The sequence below is a fragment of the Bos mutus genome, chromosome 17 (assembly GCF_027580195.1).
Source record: "Bos mutus isolate GX-2022 chromosome 17, NWIPB_WYAK_1.1, whole genome shotgun sequence".
Classification (NCBI taxonomy): Eukaryota; Metazoa; Chordata; class Mammalia; order Artiodactyla; family Bovidae; genus Bos; species Bos mutus.
The window spans coordinates 17,275,696-17,297,400 of record NC_091633.1 but is presented as its reverse complement, the minus strand read 5'-3'; the positions used below and the strand labels follow the sequence as shown (position 1 = coordinate 17,297,400).

The 21,705-nt window shown below is 42.7% G+C and overlaps 1 protein-coding gene across 1 annotated transcript in view; it reads right to left on the bottom strand.

The window, feature by feature from the left end:
* Window positions 1–10,709: 10,709 nt before the first annotated feature.
* Window positions 10,710–21,705, bottom strand: part of BRAP (BRCA1 associated protein) — a 31,660-nt gene continuing 20,664 nt past the window's right edge. Inside the window, exons 10-12 of the mRNA XM_070386160.1 lie at window positions 20,978–21,067; window positions 15,365–15,468; window positions 10,710–13,144 (exon numbers count right to left, since the gene is read on the bottom strand). Of these exons, the coding sequence (XP_070242261.1) occupies window positions 12,781–13,144; window positions 15,365–15,468; window positions 20,978–21,067 (558 nt within the window). The 3' untranslated portion in view covers window positions 10,710–12,780. The remainder of the gene's footprint in view (window positions 13,145–15,364; window positions 15,469–20,977; window positions 21,068–21,705) is intronic.

Below are 21,705 nucleotides of genomic sequence, written 5' to 3'. Positions count from 1 at the left end.
TTGGAGCTTCAGCTTCAGCATCAGTCCTTCCAATGAATACTCAAGGTTGATTTCCTTTAGGGTTGACTGGTTTGATCTCCTTGTTGTCCAAGGGACTCTCAAGAGTCTTCTCCAGCATCACGATTTGAAAGCATCCATTCTTTGGTGCTCAGCCTCTTTACGGTCCAACTCTCACATCTGTACAAGACTACTGGAAAAACCATAGCTTTGACTATATGGACCTTTAGACTTGGGGTCCCAAACAGTGTCACTGGGACTTAGTCCCTCTCCATTTCTCAGCTCTGTTATCATCTGTGTTGACTCCACTCCCAGGCAGGTCCTCTTTCCATGGTAGCAAAGATGACCCCTTGTAGATCCAGGTTTTCACTCTGACCAGCTTGGCAATCCCTGAAGACAGGATTCTAGCAAAAGTCCTGGGGCTGAGATTCCTTAAAAAACTAGGAATAAAACCATGATATGACCCAGCAATCCTACTCCTAGGCATATACCCTGAGGAAACCAAAATTGAAAAAGACACATGTATCCCAGTATTCATTGCAGCACTATTTACAATAGCTAGAACATAAAAGCAACCTAGATGTCCATCGACAGATTAATGGATAAAGAAGTTGTGGTACATATACACAATGGAATATTATTCACCCATAAAAAGGAATGCATTTGAGTCAGTTCTAATGAGGTGGATGAACCTAAAACCTCTTATACAAAGTGAACTAAGTCAGAGAAAGATAAATATCATATTCTAACTCATATATATGGAATCTTGAAAAAGGTACTGAAGAATTTATATACAGGGCAGCAATGGAGAAACAGACATAGCGAATAGACTTATGGACGTGGGGAGAGGGGAAGTGACGGTGAGATGTATGGAAAGAGTAACATGGAAACTTACATTACCACATGTAAAATAGATAGCCAATGGGAATTTGCTGTATGGCTCAGAAAACTCAAACGGGCTGTATATCAACCTAGAGGTGTGGGATGGGGAGGGAGATGGCAGGGAGGTTCACAAGGGAGGGGATATATGTATGCCTATGGCTGATTCACGTTGAAGTTTGACAGAAAACAACTAGATTCTGTAAAGCTATTATCCTTCAATAAAAAAAATTAATTAAAAAAGTCCTGGGGCCAATGCTTATCAGGCAGAACTGAGTCACGTGTTCTTTCATGAACCTATCACTGTGGCTGGGAGATTAGAACATTCTGACTGGCCAGGCCTGAGTCACATGACTACTTCGAGAGTAGGAGCAGGCTATGGATGAAGAAGTGAGGGAAATACAGTTCCCCAAAGGAAAACTGCACTTAGGAGAAGAAAGTGAAAGCAACATATCTCCACCTAACTTTTTACATCTCTTGCTGCTTCCTGTAAACATGTCCAAGTCTCCTCCAACCTACAAACACGACAAAACATTCTCATCTCCCTTGAGCTTCTGCAGATCACTCTCCTTCCTCTGGTTGCCAGAATTCTAGTCTACATGGCCTGCTCCACTTCCTGACCTTTTGTACCCTCCTCAGTCCTGGATAACCAGGCCTCCAGCCCTGCCAGTCCACTCAAAGGGCTCCAGTGGCCATCAATGCCCAATACCTAGTGTAGTGGCCTTCCTTCTGTCCCTATACTTCTTGGCCTCTTGCCTACGCGCTATACCACTGACCACCATTTCCTGTTCCCCTGATAAGAGTGGTTTCTGGACATCTACCCAACTGGGCCTCTTCTGACCTCTCAGGATCTTCGTTTCCTGTTTCTTTCACTCCTGCCCAACTGCCACTGTTATCCAGGCTCTGTCTTAAGCCTTCACGTCATCTCACATCTACATTCTCTTTCAGGCATTCTTTTTTACACCCACTGTGGTTGTTGTTCAGTCGCTTAATTGTGTCTGACTCTTTGTGACCCCATGGACTGCAGCACGCCCGGCTTCCCTGTTCTTCACCATCTCCCGGAGCTTGCTCAAACTCATGTCCATTGAGTCAGTGATGCCATCCAACCATCTCGTCTTCTGTCATCCCCTTCTCCTCCCGCCTTCAATCTTTCCCAGCATCAGGATCTTTTCCAATGAGTGAGCTCTTCTCATGAGGTGGCCAAAGTATTGGAGCTTCAGTTTCAGCATCAGTCCTTCCAAAGAACATTCAGGGTTGATATCCTTTAGGGTTGACTGGTTTGATCTCCTTGCAGTCCAAGGGACTCTCAAGAGTCTTCTCTAACACCACAGTTTTATACCCATGGCTCTGGCCACACATGTACAGTGAAGAATCCCCAAATCTTTCCTGCTCTGAGCTCAGGGCTCATCCCATCAGCTGCCTGCCACTCATTTCCACTAGAATTCCTACAGAACCTTCAGACCTGCAAGTCCTTGGCCAGCATCACTTCATTCCCAAGTCCAGGTTGCCCAGGTTGAATGCTAGTTTTACTCTTTGATAGCCAGGTGATCATGGACAAATTATTTCATTTTTCTTTATTATGTATTTTTGACCCCACTATGTGGCATGTGGGATCTAGTTCCCTGACCAGGGATCTAACCCATGCCCCCTGGATGGGAAGCATCAGTCTTAGCCACTGGACCACTGAGAGGGAGCTCCTCACTCTTGAATTTCTTAGTTACCTCATCTATAAAATGGAGATGATAACAGTCCCTAACAAATAAGGTGACTTACACAGGTTCAGAGAGTTAGATTATGGACATCTTTGAGGGCCCACTACTCTACATGTCACCCGAACACATGGCACCCCTGCTCTATGCAGCTGGGCATCCCCTGCTGTTCTCAGGATCTACCAGGCACTTCCTCCCCTCTGTTCCTTTGCTCTCTGCTGAAGGACCCCAGCCTATCCCTTTCCCCTGCCAGTCTGTGCGCTTTAATGTCAAGGCTTGTCTCAAATTGCACTTCTTTTTTGTAGCTTCTCTTCACCCCCAAACCAAGTAGAATGAAGCACACCCTTTCTTTCCTGTCTCCAGAGCATAGCATTTTATGACAGTGAATCACAGTAGCTGGTTTACATTATCAGATCACTTGTTTGATCACTTGATCTGATCACCTGAAGTCTTTGAAGACTTTGATCATTTTTATTGCCCCAGACTCCTAACACATAACTTGTGGCATTTAATGGAGTGCAAAAAATAATATTTGCTGAATCCAACAACTGCTAGTGAAATGCATTAAGATTTCTTAAGTTCCAGTTTGTAGAGGGTTGGCTTTATGATGGACGTCAGCTGTTTCATCTACCCAGTGGACATTCCTGACCCTTTGTTTGCATAACAGCTCCCAGCCTGCCTTCATTTGGGAAACTCCCTTTCCCCACACAAGGTGGTGACAAGGGCCCACAGACCACAGCACCCTGGCACATGGAATAGGTCTGGCCAGTCAGAGCCAGAGTGGTCATTGCAGATAGGGGCGTGTGGTCCAGCCTGGGCTAAAGAGAATGAAATCCTGGGATTTTTCATGGAGGCTAGAGAGAGAAGGCGCCCAAGAGTTGGTGTGGGCAGCGCCTGGGGCTCTCTGGGGCCCTGGGGCTCCCATCCCCCTCCACCTGGAAGAAACCCAACTGCAGGCAGAAAGTTCTGGGCAGTTAGTGAGATGGTAGTTGTGGAACAACAGTCCCCAAGGTCCACCCCTGAACTTGGCCTTGGGCTTCCCTGGTGGCTCTGATGGTAAAGAATCTACCTGCAGTGTGGAAGACCTGGGTTCAATCCTTGGGTTGGGAATATCCCCTGGAGAAGGGAATGGCAACCCATTCCAGTATTCTTGCCTGGAGAATTCCATGGACAGAGGAACCTGGTAGGCTACAGTCCATGGGGTCACAAAGAGTCGGACACGACTGAGCAACTAATGCTTTTCAATGCTGGTTTTACCTCTGTAAGGCGTCATGATGTAACACTCCTTATGCTATGGAAACCCAGGAAGGTGACTTCTCACTGCCCTGAAGTGCCAGGCATCTCCTCCTTCCAGCTCTCCTGCCCTACTTTTGCGGAGGCGATACCGATGATACTGACAAGGTTAGCATTCAGAAGTCTGGAAAGCAGAGATGAGGAGAGAAAGTAGTGAATTCATCTCCCTGACAAATACTTTATGATCATCTGTGATGTGAGGGAAGGCCCTGAAGTGGCACTTCGGGGCACTGTATATTAATCAAGACTCTTTCAGTGACAGGAAATCAAGAGGACCTGGATTGAGAGAATAGATAAATAAGGGAATGGAATTTATTGGCTTATGTAACTGCGAAGTCCAGGAGTAGGGCTGACTTCAGGCACAGCTAATCCAGAGGCTCAGACAGTGACATCAGGGACTGGCCCCCCCCACCCCCGCCTTTGCTTTTTCTGCATTGATTTTATTCTCATGTGGTCTCTTTCCACATGGGAGAAAAGATGGTCACCACCAGCCCCAAATGTATTTATTACCAGCAAAGAAGGAATGTGTGATATATACAGGGCAATAAGTTTAGACAGAGAGTTGGAGACTCTTATCTATTAGAAAGGCATTTGTCTATAAGTAATAGAACACCCTACTAGTGGGACTTACAAGGTCAAAGTTGTTTATTGCATGTATTAGCTATCTAAAGATAAGTAATTCCAAGGTTGGTTCTCCCTGCATGCTAGGGGCCCAGGTTCTTTCTCTCTTTCTGCTCTGCCATCCTCAGCATGTCAGCAACATTGTCCCTCTGGGTCACAAACTGGCTGCTGTGAAACCAAGTGTCATATCCTCACACAGAGGCATTCTCAGAAGGAAGGAAGGAAAGAAGGAAGAGGGCAGGAGCAAAAACAGCTTTCTCATTTTCATGCTTTTCATTTCAGAGGGTAAAATCTTTTCCAGAAATCTCTGGCAAATTTCCTTCTCCATCTCACTGGCCAAAATCAAGTCCCATGACCATCTCTGACCAATCTCTTGCACAAGGGAATAGGATTGATACCATCAACTAGGAGCAATCATGATTCATCTCTTTGCTAAGAGAGCAGTACAGTTATCCAGATATTCACCTTGTTTGAGTTTCTGGGCTGGTGAGGCCTACCCCCAATCTTGGGAGGTAAATCATGATTGTCCTCAAGGAGTTTGGGGGAGTCTCTTGGGAGGGCTTCTGCACCAGTTCTTTGGTGAGGTTGTTGAGCTGCTCATTAACCAATCCAGAACTTGACCTGTCTCCATCCTTGTTTTGTGAAATAATTAATCTCTTATTGTGTAAGCCATTTTGAGTTGAGATTCTATTACTTGTAGCTGGAGGCATCCTCATTCTCCTGTAACTCAGATAGAATTTGTTCAAGACAACACTTTCCACACTGGTCTTAGAGCTCCACAGAGGGTGCAGGGTAGGCAAGGTCCATCTCAACCAAGGCCTTGTCCCCACAGCCTCTCCATGCCCAGTTATCCTGCCCTCTTCTGAATCCCGCGGCATTTCTGTGCCTTCTTCTTATTGCCCTTCCCAATTCATCTTCTTTTGAAAAAATATTTAGTTTTTATTTTTATTTATTTGGCTGCCTTGGGTCTTAGTTGCAACATATGGGATCTAGTTCCCTGAACAGGGATTGAACGTGCACCCCCTGCATTGGGAGCACAGAGTCTTAGCCACTGGACAACCAGGGAAGTCCCCTACTTGTGTATTTTAAAAGAGAAAGCTCTTACTATTGTTTTATAGCACTTAGAATACATAATTGTAAATAGGATAAGTAGAAATAAGTGGAGATGTGAGTTACATAACAAAAATTGGTATTGAATCTCTCAAATTGAATTTGACTTGTGATAATATAAAAGAAATAAAGTTGGATATAGAATAAACAACAAGGTCCTATTGTATAATATTGCACTGCTGCTGCTGCCAAGTCGCTTCAGTCGGGTCCGACTCTGTGCAACCCCAGAGACGGCAGCCCACCAGACTCCCCCATCCCTGGGATTCTCCAGGCAAGAACACTGGAGTGGGTTGCCATTTTCTTCTCTAAGGCATGAAGGTGAAAAGTGAAAGTGAGGGAACTATATTTAATACCTCGAGATAAACCATAATGGAAAAGTATTAAAAAATGCATATATGTATAAATCACTTTGCTGAACAGCAGAAATTAACACACCATGGTAAATCACTATATTTCAATTAGAAAAAAAAAAAACAGAAAAAGCTTTTGGAAGACATTTGTACACACATCAGTCTATACCTACCAAATTAACACTGCTTTATATCCCTCAGTAGTTTATAAAAATCTTGTTCTAGGTTTTCTCTCTCTCCTATTTATTCTGTAATAAATCGAAGCCACAAATTAAGCTGATCCCTCCAGAATTTAAAGTTTCCAGTTAGCCTGTTTATGCCTGTCTGACTGTGCCTTTGGGGGCAGTAACTGAGTCTACACGCTCAAAGAAAGGACTCCTCAGGGTCTAGATAGTTTTGTTCCAGAAGCAACTTTTCCAGCTAGGGAAGCTCCATGTAAATGAACTGAGATGTCAGCTTACTTGCTTGGTGTGGCCTGGGCCCTGAGCCCCTGAATGAAGAGGGCCACGAGAGGCAATTTCCCAGAGTCTGCCCTTGGGTGGAATGAGGGGAAGTACTGGTGAAGTTTTCTCTCTCCTTTATCAGCTCTGGCTCAGGCCCGGCCTGAGTGGGAGAGAGCCAGAGAGAAGTCAGACAGTTCCATGAGGAGAGGGCAAGGCTTGCAGAGGGTGGGCGGACAGAACTACAGTCCTCACACAAAAGTAGTCTTAAGCCAATACTCTGCTCTTTTCCCAAGGCAACCACAAAACAGGAATTGGGGGCCATGTCCTTTGTCCCCAATTTCCAACATTAGGGGAGCAGTGGAGAGGAGTGGCAAGGAGCCCAGATTTGGGGGTCAAACAGTGCTGAAATGGGGAGCTGCCCTTGTCACGTGTATCAGCTATGTCACCTCATGTCAATGCTGAAATGTCCGCTGCTGAGCCCTGGTTTCCTGATTTGTAAAATGGGGTAACTACCTACTTTACAGGCGCGCGCTGAGTACATGGAAAGCACCCGACACAGCAACTGTAATTTGGTACATGGTTTGGAATTCAACAAATGCGAGCTTGCCTTGGAAACAAACACCTCAGCAAAGACAGGACTTTCTTCCGCTTCTGATTCTTGGCAAGAGCAAAGTGACTCTGTCAGCTCTGGGTCCTACCAAAGAAAACAGATTTGGGGTCTGCCCCTCTGGATTTCTACTTGGGGTAACCAGGGCTGGAAAAGAGGTCTCTCAGAGGGGTGTTGTTTTAATGTTTTTTTTTTTTCTACCATAATTCATTTTTTAATTTTTTTTTTAAACTTTACAATGTTTTAGGTTTTTCCCTGTCTACTTGGGTTCACAGGAGCCAACAATAATCCAATCAGGATTCTTTGACATTAATTACCTCCCTTTGTACAAGAATATTATCTCAGCAGGTGAAAAGTGTTTGAACAGAGTTCACCAAAAAGGCAGCCCTTTGCTGAGGACTGCATGGTGTGGGTCATCTTTGGGGGATTATTCTGTTTCTGAAAAGCAGCAGGATGTCTTTATTTACATAAAACTGTGAGAGGCCGTGGGATTGCAGGGAGAGGAGATCCCGGCATACAGGAGGAAAAGGAGCAGGAGAGAGCCTTCGCCTGACTCTGATCAAACAGAGCCAGGAATCTAGCCAAACAGAAAGTGCAGGATTGGCAGCGACCGAGCAATCCTGCAGAGACTTTTAGGAAAGATTCTGGGCCACAGCACGGGGCCTCCTAAGCTGGGCCAGGAGAATCTGGCGGCAGCCCCCGGCCCCGGGCCTGTTCCCACGTAATTGAAGTTGAATGTGCTGGGGGTGGGGAGGGCTGCCGAAGGCTGCAGAAATCTCAGTGTCCGCAGTTGGCCCTGTTTGGGATCAAAGCCAGTCAGTGTTGATTTTGCACAGCATAGAAACAAATGCAACCGAAAGGCTGTTTTCCTGGGGCGTGCGTTTCGAAAGCAGGCTTTTCATTTGTTTCCCCAAGGACAGGTGGAGTGGGGAGGTGGGGGAGTCATGACGTGGCTCTTCTGTTGCGGTCACTTTGGCGAGCGGTTTTGGGCTCAGAGTTTCCAAGCATGCATAAACTAATCAGGATGTGTGAGTGGACACGGCTACGATGAAGGCTAGATTCTTCACAAAAGATAATTCCAGGAGAATGCTGCTGCAGGACCCGCTGGCTTTGTGCGATAAGTTCCAATTTGCTGTCCGCTGGAGTGTCTCCAAGCCAGCAACTCTCTTGATTCCTTCTGAAAATTTCCATTTCTTCTTCTTCACTTCTAGGTCTTTCTCTGTGATCTGTTCTTCTGCCCAGAAATTAGCTTGCGTTCCTTCTTTTCCATTTAGCACCTCAGCCTGCTGGTGTTAAGCACAATGATAATGATGTAAGTGATACAAGCAAGTTTCTCAAGTGGTGGAAACACCTTCTCTTAATGGCACTCACCCTCTCTCGGCCCTCCAGGGAAAAGTCTGAACTTTTAGCCCGTTGGGCCACAACCAAAGAATGAAGAATTTAGAATCAGGAATCCATATAGCTGGCGGGATCTCAATTGTTCTTTTTAAATGAGGAAACAAATCAAGTAGGTTTGTTCTGGGACTTGCAGCTTCTTCCCAGCAGAAGATGGCAGAAGACGTCTCCACAGAGGGCAAGTCAGAACTGTTTTTCCGATTCAGTGCCATAGACTCACTTTTTTTTTTCGTCTGCACGGGAACTTGTTGCAGCAAGTGGTATCTTTTAGTTGTGGCTTGTGGGACCTAGTTCCCTGACCAGGGATCGAACCCAGGCCCCCTGCATTGAGAGTGCAGTCTTGGCCACTGGACCACCAGGGAAGTCCCTCACTCTGATTTTTTTTTAGAGTCAGCTGTGTTGTGCTAGGGTAGATTCATCCTAGGTGTCAAACACCTTCATGGTCCAAGATTTTGCTGGTGATTTCACCCTTTGATGGACCCTCCCTTTCCCCAGTCCCAGACAAACCTCTCTTATTTCAAGATATGCTGGATCTGAAAGGAGTTTTGGATTGAGGATTTAGAACAGTCTGAAAAGAAGCAAAGCTGATTTAGTTCATGTTGTGTCCTTGGTAATTAGCCTTGTGAGGTGAACTTGATAACCACTACACTACGGAAATGGTAATTAGCCTTAGGGTAACAAGTGTCTGCACCAGTGCAGCTCCGTTCTAGTGAGAAGTTTCTGCCCCAAAGAAGTTCAATATTAGGCCCCCAAGGCCACAGTCATTGTGTATAACACGACAGACTGTTCATCTCTTCCTGGCCTTAAGGCAGAAAGAATTCAAAATCCAGATTAAAAACCAACTGCAGACCACCTTTCAGGCTCTTATAAGCTTCCAGAATTACAGTGAGAGGCTGCTCAATGCCCTGGAAAGGTACACTAGCTAAAATGGTTCTGAAATAGTTTTCGCCTCTAGAAGTCCAGCTTTCAAAATTCATGTCTGATAGAAACTGTTGTCCTAAATGACAGCATTCTGGGGAGGGCTCGTAAGTTTCAGGGAAGCAAGAAAAAGGGTTACCATCAGGTGGTAAATGGTTACCACTACCTTCAGAAAATGAGAAGAGGGTGTAAAGAAGTTATGACATTAATCAGGATAAAGAGACCACACTCTCTCCCCCCGCCCCCCAAAAAAGTAAAAAGTCTTATATAACTTCCCTGAAGTGCCCTACTGCACAAATGCAAAGCATGCTTTTTGCCTGCTGCAGGCTGACCACAGTACTGCCTTGGGGGGAGATAACTTCACATCGTAGAGGAGATTGGGCTTTGGCTCTGGGGTAGAACTCAGGGTTCCTCAGAGGACAGGTTATTATGACTTTACTCTGTCATTTAAAAATCTTAACTTTAAAAGCTGCATCTGTTGGTGTAGCCACTACAGAGAATTCTAGGACTCCCATTTCAGGAATTTTCACAGGCAAGAATGAAGACTGGCCAGCAGCACAGGCCTGCCAGAGAACACTCGGTGGCTTCCTAAACTTGCTTCAGATGCTGGCCAGGTCTCTGGGTGGTTTAGATGTACCCCCCAGCGCCATTAAAGAACAGGAGCTAGATCTCAAGAAAAGTTCCTGAAAATCTTCCCTTCTGCTGCCAAGAGGGAAGTAACACAGCAGAATCACTGCAACAGAGTTAAATCAGCTTTATCCTGGAGGAAACAAAATAGCTTTCCTCAAATGTTATAAGAGTGACTTTTCTTTTCCAGATTAGCCCATGGACTTTATCACAACGAGCCAAAATCTACCACCAGCCCAAGCAATGTGGCCTCATACACTGCAGCCAAATTTTACGGGTAGTATTTGTAGCTTGTATACCCCGAGTGCACCAGGAGAGAGGTTTCCAAGTAGTGACAGAAGGTTGTTCATTTGTGATTTGCCAAGTTCTTCACATTCTTACTGACTGGCCCATTTAAATCCCTTTTTCAGCCGAGAGCAACTTTACTGAGCAAGCAGGGAGCGGGGAGTCACTTCAGTGCTTTATCTTACACGGTGGATCCTGAAACGAGTCACATTTATGACAGTTTTCAAAAACAAAACCACCCTAGCTCTGTAGAGGGCCTGGAAAAAAGTCTTGGGTGTAGAAATTGACTGTTTTTTTTTTTTTTTAACCATAGTTTGCAAGAGAATGGTGCGTCTGAGTCTTCTCTTAACCCGAGCCTCCCAATTCAGAGAACCTTCTTCTCTATCTGGTTCAGTTACTTTTTCTTAGATGATTCAGGTACAAGCCCCCAAGCAAAATAACCACCAGAGAGACACAGATTTCACACATGGCAGGATCATTTCCAAGTTTGGTTATTTTAATGCAATTTCAAGGTAGTATGGATATGTTAAGTGGTTCATTTCCATCCTGCAGAAAACACTAAGAGTTTCTACCTTATGTAATTTTGTCAAATTCAAACATGACTCATTGACTGTTTTTTTTTAAAACATTTTCTTTACATAGCTTGACAAGATTTTTTTCTGGAACATTTTTTTTTTAAACCTTCAAGTCGTTTGGAAACATTTGCCTATTTGCTCCTTCCTCTGGGCACAGCCTTTCAGAGTGTTTATCTCACCTTTACTGAGAAAAATCTCTGTTCTCCCAGTGGTGGTAGAGCTGCTTGACAAGAGGTGATCACAGAGAAATGAGGAGCAAGCAAGCTTTGTCAACTACTTCTAATTCTCTTAATTAGTATGCTACGATCCACCCCAGCTTCTGCAAGGTCAGACATGCACGACAAGTACTTGGTCAAAAAAGCAGGATTCTAACTAGTGTAAAAATAGATTTTAAATAAAATAGAATCTCTATAGGAAAGAGAATTAGGTTAGCTTCCCATTCCCACTTTTGCTTTAAGATACCTGTGTGTATATATATATATATATAAAGTCCAAGGGGGACTTGTGGAATTGGTTTGCCCTAAGAAGAAATTGAGAATGTCTGAGTACATTCATGTTGCAGAGTTACAGAGAAGGTTCTTTGGGAAATGCTGTGGCAGACCCCACAGAAACTCATGGTGATTAGCCATACAGTTGGTGTGTGAACAGGTGACATGAAGACTTTTGGAGGATGAGGCCTAATCCTAGGCTAAAAACCAGTTCTGAAGTGTGATCATTTGAAAACTTTGTCTAATTATAAAAACAGAAAAGAAAATCTGTCATTTAAGTGTCTCTTGTTAACCTATACAGCCACCTCTTTTGGAAGCTAAATTCCAACACGGGTCTTACTTTAATTTTGTTTAATTATCACATATTGTGAGTTGTTTTTTTTTTTTGACATTTCTGTTTCTAGAAAAAGTACACAGACCCTCTGTTGGCCCATATAAGCATTACATGACTGTTTTAAAGGGGCCTCTGTTAAAATTCTAATTTTTGAATTTAGCAACAGCCTTTTGGATATATCTTGAAAGCATAACTGCAGATCTGCCCAAGCTTCTTCTAGTCACAACCTAAACACGTAGCCCAGTTTTTTGTAAACACTCAGAAAATACTGATCCCAACAAAATACAGTCAGCCAGTCAGAGGCCTTGCTCATACCTTTTCACATCGACGATAAATCTGCCTGTTTATTCTTGCGATGCTAGGAAATCCACTGAGATTGAGTCTTAAAGCAAAAATTAAGCCTCCTTCTCTGAGGTTCATAATGAGCTGTGGAGGCATCAAAAATAAACAAAGTGGGGACGTCACCATTTTTCCTACACTGGGTCTACTCAGTCTGCCCGGGGGCTGTTTGTTTTTCCTGGCGAGGCCTAGAGCAAGAGGAGATGGCTGCTGGTGACAAGCCAGTGCTGGGTTTACAGACCTAGCCTCTTTTCATGTAACATTTAACTATTTCTTCAATTCCCCAGAGGCAAGAAGTGATGCCAATGATATGAGATTAATGCTAGGGCGTTTTCATAAATCCTTAGTGGCCAACAGGAGCCTCTCTCTCAAGCAACTGCTGTGACTTCTGGCAGGTTTGGTGCCTTAGGGCGAGGTAATATTACCTTTCAGGGGACACAAAAAAATCCAAGCTCTTAACTGAAAGTCAAATACACCAACTCAGTAAATACAACGGAAAAATGCACAGCAGCGTTGGGGCATCTATCAAGTATGAAGGCAAAATGGTCATCAGAATGTCTGAGGTTAGTGAACTATCATGGTTGAGAAAAGCAGCCACCTTTGAAAACACTGCCTGTTTCCCTCAACTCTCCTGGTCGTCAGCCCTCTACGGTCGTTACACCGCACGCTAGCAAATGAAAGATCAGAACAACTGTGGCTTGATCCTGACTTATACTTATTCAGGGTCCACCCTCATAGTTAGCTGAAGGCCCCAGCATGCTCTCGCTCTGCCAGGGCGAACAGTCCTGGGGAAGTGCACTTCTCTGAAGATCACTTGCCCCTCTTGCTGCGACCCTTCCTGGAGGACAGCTTCCCACTGCCCCCAGAAGACGGGGGGCTGGAGGCTGAGGCCATGGCAATGTTGATCTGTCCCTCCTGGATTTCCTGCCGGGTCTCAGCGGGCAGATGGTTGATTTTCTGCTGCGTCTCCAGGTAGAACATGACATCCCGCAGCTGCTCCTGGATCTCGGTGATCTGCAGGTCCTTCTGGTCGCAGGTCTCTTTTAACACCCTCTCCTCCTCCTTCAGCTTGTTCTGCAGGAGAACTTGATTGGCTCGCAAACACTTGTTCATTTCCTGCTCCTCTTTGAGCTCCGTGGTGAGTTTGGCCACTTTAGTGTTTAGCTGAGTGCACCTTTCACAAAAACAAAGGGAGACAATGGACATTTTCCATTTGCTGACAGAGTTCCCTTTCTGCTCTGGGACTGAACAGAGAACATGACCTCAGAATCCACTTACGGCAGACCCCTCGCTCCCATGGCCAAGGGGTCTGCTGCCATTGCAACAGCCACCTGAAATCAGAATTCTGCTTCGGTTAACTCAAGTGTAGCTTCAGGACAATATTTAAGGATCAGAGATTTTTCAATCACAGAAACTATTCTGTGATTCATGATAGAATGTCTACTGCTTCTCTGTATTGTTTACATGAGTGGCTTAGAGATGATAACTGTGATAAAGAAGTTATGAGGAAAAGTGACATTCTTAAAGAGTCAAGTGCTCTGACCTCACTGCATTTGCTGGAGAAGAGTCTTCAAGAAGAGGGAGTGCCTTATATGATGCTCAATCTTATAAGTAAAGAATGACAAATTAAAACACCACTTGAAATACCATTTTTATGTATCAGAATGCTCAGATGTGAGAAAAGGGGGCACTCCCACATGGTGGCACTGGAGTGTGAACTGATACACACTCAATGGAAGTCAACTTGGCAACATCTATGAAAATTAAAATTTCACCTGCCCTCTGACATAGCTATTCTACTTCCAAGAATTTATCCTATAAAATAAATATATTCAGGGTTGCACTAAATGACATATGGAGAAAGGTGCTTATTGCAACATTGTTTATAGTAGTAAAACATGTCCATCAAGGGGAACTGGTTAAAATTATTATGATTTTCATACATGTTACAAGGTATAGATCTAGTTGCGCCAGTCCAAACGAAAAAAAAAACCCTCCCAAACAGAATATTTTACCAAAGAGAATACCTAATATTATTCAATTTTTGTAGAAAAAAGATGTATGTGAGATGTTTATACAGGTACAGTAAAAGAGCTGGAACAAGAAGTATTCACTGGTGCCATTAAGAACCTCTAGATCAGTGGTCCCCAACCTTTTTGGCACCAGGGACTGATTTCATGGAGGACAGTTTTTCCATGGACCAGGAAGTGAAGGGGGACGGGGGAGATTGTTTCAGGATGATTCAAGTGCATTACATTTACTGTGCACTTTTTGTATTATTATTACATCAGCTCCACCTCATATCATCAGGCATTAGATCCTAGAGGTTGGGAGTGAAAGAAAACTTTCAGTTTTAACTTTAAATTCTTTGGAACAGTTCAATTAGTTAGGGCACTGAAAGTATAAGAGACTTTTTAATTTTTATTTCTATTTATGTTGTAGTATTGTTTTCGCAACAGTTAACCCCTTTGGTGAAGAGTTTTTGTTGGAGTGATGAAAAATTCTAGAATCATAGTTGCACACTGTGAGGACACCTCACAGTATACACACCGTGAAGACACCTCACAGTATACACACACTTTAAGTATACACACTGGTATACTTAAAATGATTAATATGGCAAAATCTAAGTAACACAGATTTTACCACACACACACACACCCCCCCACACTACTAAAAATATCCAGTTATTTGCTATGGGGGAAAACAGGTGAAAGGTATATGGAAATTCTTAGAACTATCGTTGCAACCTTTTTGTAAACCTTAATTTATTCCAAAATAAAAGATTAAAAAAACACAAACCAAAAAACCTTCTTAAGGGACAATTATCCCCTTTATTTTTTATCCATTTGTCTGGAGGCAAAAAATCCAATTATTTTTGTGAGTCTAATTTAAGCTAGAAAAGTAGTTTCATTTAATAGCAATTATCTTCCCAAATAATAGTAGTAGAGAATGTTCTTGCCATGTTGTTGATGTGCTTTTTGCTCCATATTCAGTATCTTTGGCCTTTATTTCCCAAGCAAAGCCAGAAGACACACCATCTCCAGCTTAGATTTAAGTATCTTTCAGTCACCACAGCTCAGAGAAGCTCTGGGCAAAGGGAGATAGCTTTCTACAGGCAAAAATAGGAGACACTTGTGCAAGCATAAGCACTGTCATCAGGAGAGAGCCCTGTATTCCACATGGCATCCATCTGGCATGAAACACTGAATTTTTTAGTAAATAGGAAGTCACAGTAGGTCTGCTCCATATATAGAGAGACCCTTGAAAACTCGGTCATACACACACACTTGACAATAATGAGTGTGTGTCCCTGGGAATAAAGGAGATTCTCTGTTTATGGAGCCTGTCAGGATAAAACAGCTAATTAAAAGAACAGGTCAGTTATACCTACTTTCTTTCCACAGACTGCTTTTCTTTCAGGAGATCATTTAGTCTGTGCTCCAGACTATCACATTTCTCAATTGTTTCTTTAAATTTGGTCTTCATGTTGTTAATCTGAAATAGTAAACAGAGATCAGTTTTATTTCAAAGAGAAAGCTGTGTGGCCTTTGGGGCTAACTTTACAATTTTCACCTCCCAACTACTTGTCTTTAACTTTGACAAACCAAACTTAGAAAAGGTGAGACCATTATCTGAAAGAATTTCTGCAACAGGAGTAAATATTTTGAGAACTCTCTTTTTTCTTACCATTTCTCTCAACCAGGATGAAGAGGGATCAAAAGCTACTGAATGTTGAGTGAAACTGCTAGAAGGTAAAGAGCTTCAGGCTACAGAGTAGGAGATGGTTTTGTAAGAAGCCAGACCAGAACCTCCCATTCTTTTTTTTCTTTTAATTGAAATGTAGCTGATTTGTAATACTGTGGTAGTTTCATGTGTACAGCAAAGTGATCCAGTAATACATATATATTTTTCAGATTATTTTCCATTATAAATTATTATAAGATATTGAATATGATTCCGTGTTATATAGTACATCCTTGTTGCTTATCTATTTCAAATAGAGTAGTGTCTATCAGTTAATTCCACACTCCCCTTCCCATCCTCTTTGGTAAATATAAATTTATTTTCCATATCTGTGAGCCTGTTTCTATTTTGTAAATAGATTCATTTGTATTATTTTTTAAGATTTGGATGTAACTGATAATCATACAATATGTGTCTTTCTTTGACTTACTTTATTTAATACGATAATCTCTAGGTCCATTTATATTACTGCAAATGGCATTATTTCATTCTTTTTTTTACGGCTGAGTAGTATTCCAGTGTATATATGTACCACATCTTCATCTATTTATCTGTTGATGAACATTTAGGTTTCTTCTATTTGTACTGGCTATTATAAATAGTGCTGCTATGAACACCAGGGTGCATTTATCTTTTCTGATTAGAGTTTATGTCTTTTTCAGATATATGTCCAAGAGTGGGATTGCAGGATCATATGGTAGCTCTATTTTTAAATTTTTTTAAGGAACCTCCATTCTGTCTTCCATAGTGACTGCACCAATTTACTTTCCTATCAACAGTGTAGGAGGACAAGAATCTCCCATTCTTAACTCACTACTGTTTTTTACCTCTTGAGATCATATTCTAAAATTACACTTGACCCTTGAATGACGTGGGGGTTAGGAACTCAACCCTCCTCAAAGTTGAAAATCCGAGTATAACTTTATCATCAGTGCTCTGTATCTGAGGTTCTGCATCTGCAGATTCAACCACTTGTGGTTCCTATAGTACTATAGTAGGCATCTGTTGCAAAAAATCCACATGTAAGTGCAGGTCAAACCCATGCTGTTTAAGGGTCAACTGTATTATCCAAATAATCCAAAGGTACTTGTAACAGGTGATTCTAGCTATTTGGTATTCTTTCCCCTCCAAACTCACTATTAATATTCTCATGTACTCTGAAGTCACATGCAACATAAGCAGTTCTTATTTTATTGAGTTTATATAGAGGCAGTTTACAGAAAGAATTCATGTTACATTGTCTTAAAAACGTATGCCTCAACACCACTGGTCTAAAGACAGGAAGAAGATAGGTGGGTCATGATAGGTGGGTCAAGTAGGAAATGGAAGTGACTGAGAGTTTAAATCCTATGGCTCAGGCATTGGCTAGGTGTCTTATAGGTAGTATCTCATTTATTCCCTTTTTTCCATTTATTCTTTATTACAAGCCTATGACTTAGGTGTATAAACTTTTTACAGAAACTGAGGCTTGAGAAAGGTGAGGCAATACACCCCAAGGTCACCCAGCTAGAGTGATGTGAGTCCAGGACTGGACCCCAAGTCTGGGTTCAAAGCCAAGTTCTAAAACTCTCTCTGCACCAGACAGTGGGCCAAAGCTCAATAACAAAGGAAAAGTGACCTCTGGGCAAGATCTAAACTCTCAGCATACATTCATGCAACATCCATCATGCCAGAAAAAAGCTCACTACTTTTAATGCTTTCTTTTTAAACATTTGCCATATGGCCTGCCTAGCAGGTCTCTAACTGCACTGCTCCCTTTTTTTTTTTTTTTTAAATAAGAATAACGGCTTTGTAGTAATTAACTTTAGAGCCAACATTATTAAGTTGGAAGAACATGCAATTAAAAGGAGATTTCTAAAAGTTCTGCTATGTCATAAAAATAAAAATAGCTTTCAAATTACTCTAATTCTATTCACTATTAATTTTCTCCTCAATACTGTTTTTAAAATAAGACCACAAGATCCTTTTGACCTTTTTCTCTTAAAGTTACTCCAATCAGTTCAGGGAAACTGGAAAGGACAGAAATAACCATCAAAAGAAACCAAACCAATGTTTTGGTGACTAAAGACAATAAGCCAAACACATTTAAATCAAGATGAAAAATACTGAGTGACCTCAAAAAGGTTTTTAATATTGCTAGAGACAAATGTTATGATGGTTTAAACCAGTGATTTAAAAACCATTTCTGACCATTAGCCCGCAATAAGAAACACTTTGTGTACACACACACACACACACACACACTCCTGAAACAGAAGTTTCACAAAGTAATATTAAATGTGATTCACTCTGATATCTATCCCATGCTGTTTAATAAAAATACCAGCTGTGGCCCACCAAACTCAGTTCACAATCTATAGCTGGAAAACAGCAATTTATATATGGAGCTATAGGCTTAAAAGAAAAGATTTATCTTTTTTTTTTTTTAAGCTATGTCATGCAACTTGTGGGATTTCAGTTCCTCGATCAGGGATTAAACCCATCCCCTTTGTCAGTGAAACTGCCAAGTCCTAACCACTGGACCACTTAGGGAATTCCAGAAAAAAAGTGGTATCTAGGAGAATTCACCTGTATAGATGACCTACTCTATGCTCTTCATACATGGCCCACTAACACTAGGAACCTTCAAATGGGTATGAGCTTCATTTTCCATTGCTCACGCTGTAATAACTGCACTACCTAAGGCATCGAGGGACTGGAATAGTATTGTAATTGAAGTCCACAGTGAATTTCAATCTTCAGCCCCTCTGCTCCCCTACATTAACTTTCTATGAGTCCCATGACCAAGAATCTCTGCCCGTGAAACTCATGATCACCGTTTCTCCTTGCACGTGCACCATGGTTGGGTGTGCCAACGGACAGAGGACTGGTCAGGAGAAGGACAGAGGCAGGAACAAAAGGCTTACATCACCCATTAACTGACCTCTTTTACTAGAACACAAAATATCCTTTCCAGGTTTTGTATTTACGGCTGCCTTGGCCGCCACCTTATCCCTACCTCGAAGTAAACAGAGTTTCACATTTTTAGTTTTCCTGCCCTCTGATTTGCTTTCCATTGGCATGTGTTAGGGAATGCAGTTAATCCTCAAGAATCTTAAAAGGCAGAGAGGATCCTGAGCTAAGTTCTCAAGGGTCTGTACAAAGCACTTTAGGTGGTCACACTGGGACAGCCATAGAAAAACTCATTAGTGAGGCTGCATGGCATTGCTGGTGCTCCTCCTGGGGAGACCCAAACTTCACACCGAGTGGCAGCAACCCCTGCTCTGCCTCTCGAGTGCTGTCAGAGGTACCTCCTTCCCATGTGGACTCCAATCAAGCCCCTCTAGAAAGGCACTGCCGTTGCTTAGAAGGTTCTTGTAAGAACTGCATCATGAACTTTTCGAGAGAGATTATTGTAAAGCTGGGGGCATCCCAAGTGCTGCTATGGGTAAAGAATTTGCCTGCCAGTGCAGGAGACACAGGAGATGCAGCTTTGATCCCTGTATTGGGAAGATCCTCTGGCATAGGAAATGGCAACCCACTCCAGTATTCTTGCCTGGAAAGTTCCATGGATAGAGGATCCTGGTGGGCTACAGTCCATGAGGTTGCAAAGAGTCAGACACGACTGAGCACGCACACACTACGCCTTAATGAAAGAGACCTGATTTCTTCTCAATTGTACGCATGTTCAGAAACTGGGACCCTTGAGCCTGGCATAAAGTGACAGGTTGGCCTTGCCTGCTAAGCTCCAGGATAATACCAGCTACCACAGAAGTGAACCCCGTATCTGGCTCTGCAGTTCCCCATCTGAAGACCTAGTTACTGGTGGAGATTCAGTTACTAAAATAAGCATTTTTAAAATAACCATTTAAATCAATGATTTAAATTTAAAAGCCTTTATTTAAGACTAAGGGAATCACTGTCCCTAGATCCTGAGAATGGTTCCCAGAGCCCCATATACATGAACACTCAGGTGCTCAATGGTTTTCAAACTCCCTTCTCTGGTACTCTCAGCATTCCTTGTACATGCTGGAGACAAAGGGAAAACCAAGTTGGTGGAGCTCTGGGCCGCTCGCTCTGGGCCACTCTGGGCTGGGCTTCCGCCAAATCACATCACTTTTCTCTTCTACCCACTGGAATAGTGAATGGCCTCTTCTTTAAAGGATTATCTTGTTAAATTTTCAAGACCACTGCCTGAGACCAACAAGGTGCCATGCTGACCACTCTAGCATCTCTGCCTAATTTTATTCCCTTCGATTTTAAAGCACCATCCTCTTGCCTTAGGAGCCCATATTCAGCTCCCCAAAGCAGCTGTTCCCAAGTTGACAAACCACTTGGCTGACTCAAATTACAAACTCTCATGCACATACTTCTATTTTTTAAATGGAATTGCACAAGCCACTAGAAAACCTGACTGAGTGAACAAACAAACAACATCCCAACCTCAAAATACCAAAATACTTAAGGCTTTAAATCCAAGGTTTCTTTTCTTTTTTTTTAAGTACATACCAAGTGTCTGATTTCTTCTTTAACTTAGTATAGAATAGGGCTCAGCACACAATAAGCTTGTGTGCAGAGGTGAGCACACAATAAAATCTTGATTTATTAATCCTAGGTGAGAATATGTCCACTTCCCTTCTCTTCAATTATGCTTCAGATCAGATCAGTCGGCTCAGTCATGTCCGACTCTTTGCGACCCCAATGAATTGCAGCATGCCAGGCCTCCCTGTCCATCACCAACTCCCTGAGTTCACTGAGACTCACGTCCATCAAGTCAGTGATGCCATCCAGCCATCTCATCCTTTGTCTTCCCCTTCTCCTCCTGCCCCCAATCCCTCCCAGCATCAGTCTTTTCCAATGAGTCAACTCTTGATTACATTTGCAGTAAGTGTATTTTTGTCTCTTCCTTTTCCTCTTTTTGACTACTTTCACTCTCATTGTTGTCTGGAAGTTGTTTCCTGATACAGCCTTCAGAGGCTAAGTCTACAGTATGATGGCAAGTCAGGTGTTTACTGGAACCTTGATCAAGAGTTTGGTCACTGGAGTGAGCCAAGCGATTCCAATCCTTTCTTTTTTCTACCCTTACTAGCCTCCACCCTTGTTGAGATTTAACTGACCTAAAACAAAGGTTTCTTTTTTAGAGGTAAACCAGCTCTCTGCCTATAGATGAGACTCAAAGGAAAGATTGTGGGATCCCTTTTCCCCTGTACTCCGCCTTCTCCCCCACCAGCAAGCTGTCCTAGCACGTGGCATTTTAGCAGTCATCAAATGAGAGACTTACTTCCTCTGCTGTGTCCTTCTCTATCCGGACTATCTTGTTTTCCCAGTAGATTCGTTGTGACTCCAGCTGGCTTGTTAGTAAATATGAATACTATAAAAACACAGAGAATGGACACCAAAACATAAGTTACTGTTGTCAACACAGAGAATGGACACCAAAACATAAGTTACTGTTGTCAGTCTCTGAAAGTCAATTAAAACCTGATTTTTAATGACCTTAAGAAGAGTAAGAGGAACATTCAGAATGTATATTACATCTTGGTTCCACTCTACTCAATAATTAGGGGAACACAGAGATGACAATTACACTTCAGTCCCCTCTGGGGGCTTACAATCAATCTAGTTAGGGACAAACAGAGAAATGTACAATTTAAAAAACCCTTGTTTCTGTTCAAGCTGACTTCAAGAACCACATGGTTTTAAATCGAGTATAACTCAAATCAGCTCATCCAGCTACCCCTTCAGGAAGCTGTCCCTATCACTTCCAGCCTCGGGTTAATTGCCCCTCTTGGCTCCCACTGTGCCCATCATTAAGAGCACTTATGACATTAGCACTTAATCAGCCATTTACCAGGCTCTCTCCTTGACTGGACTGTGAACTCTTTGAAAGCAAGGCTATATCTTTATTTTTGTGCCCTCGATGCCTGGCACATCCTGGATGTCAAGAAAAGTTTGCTACCCAAGTGCATGAATGAATGAACAGTGCTGTGTAACTACAGAGAAAGGACA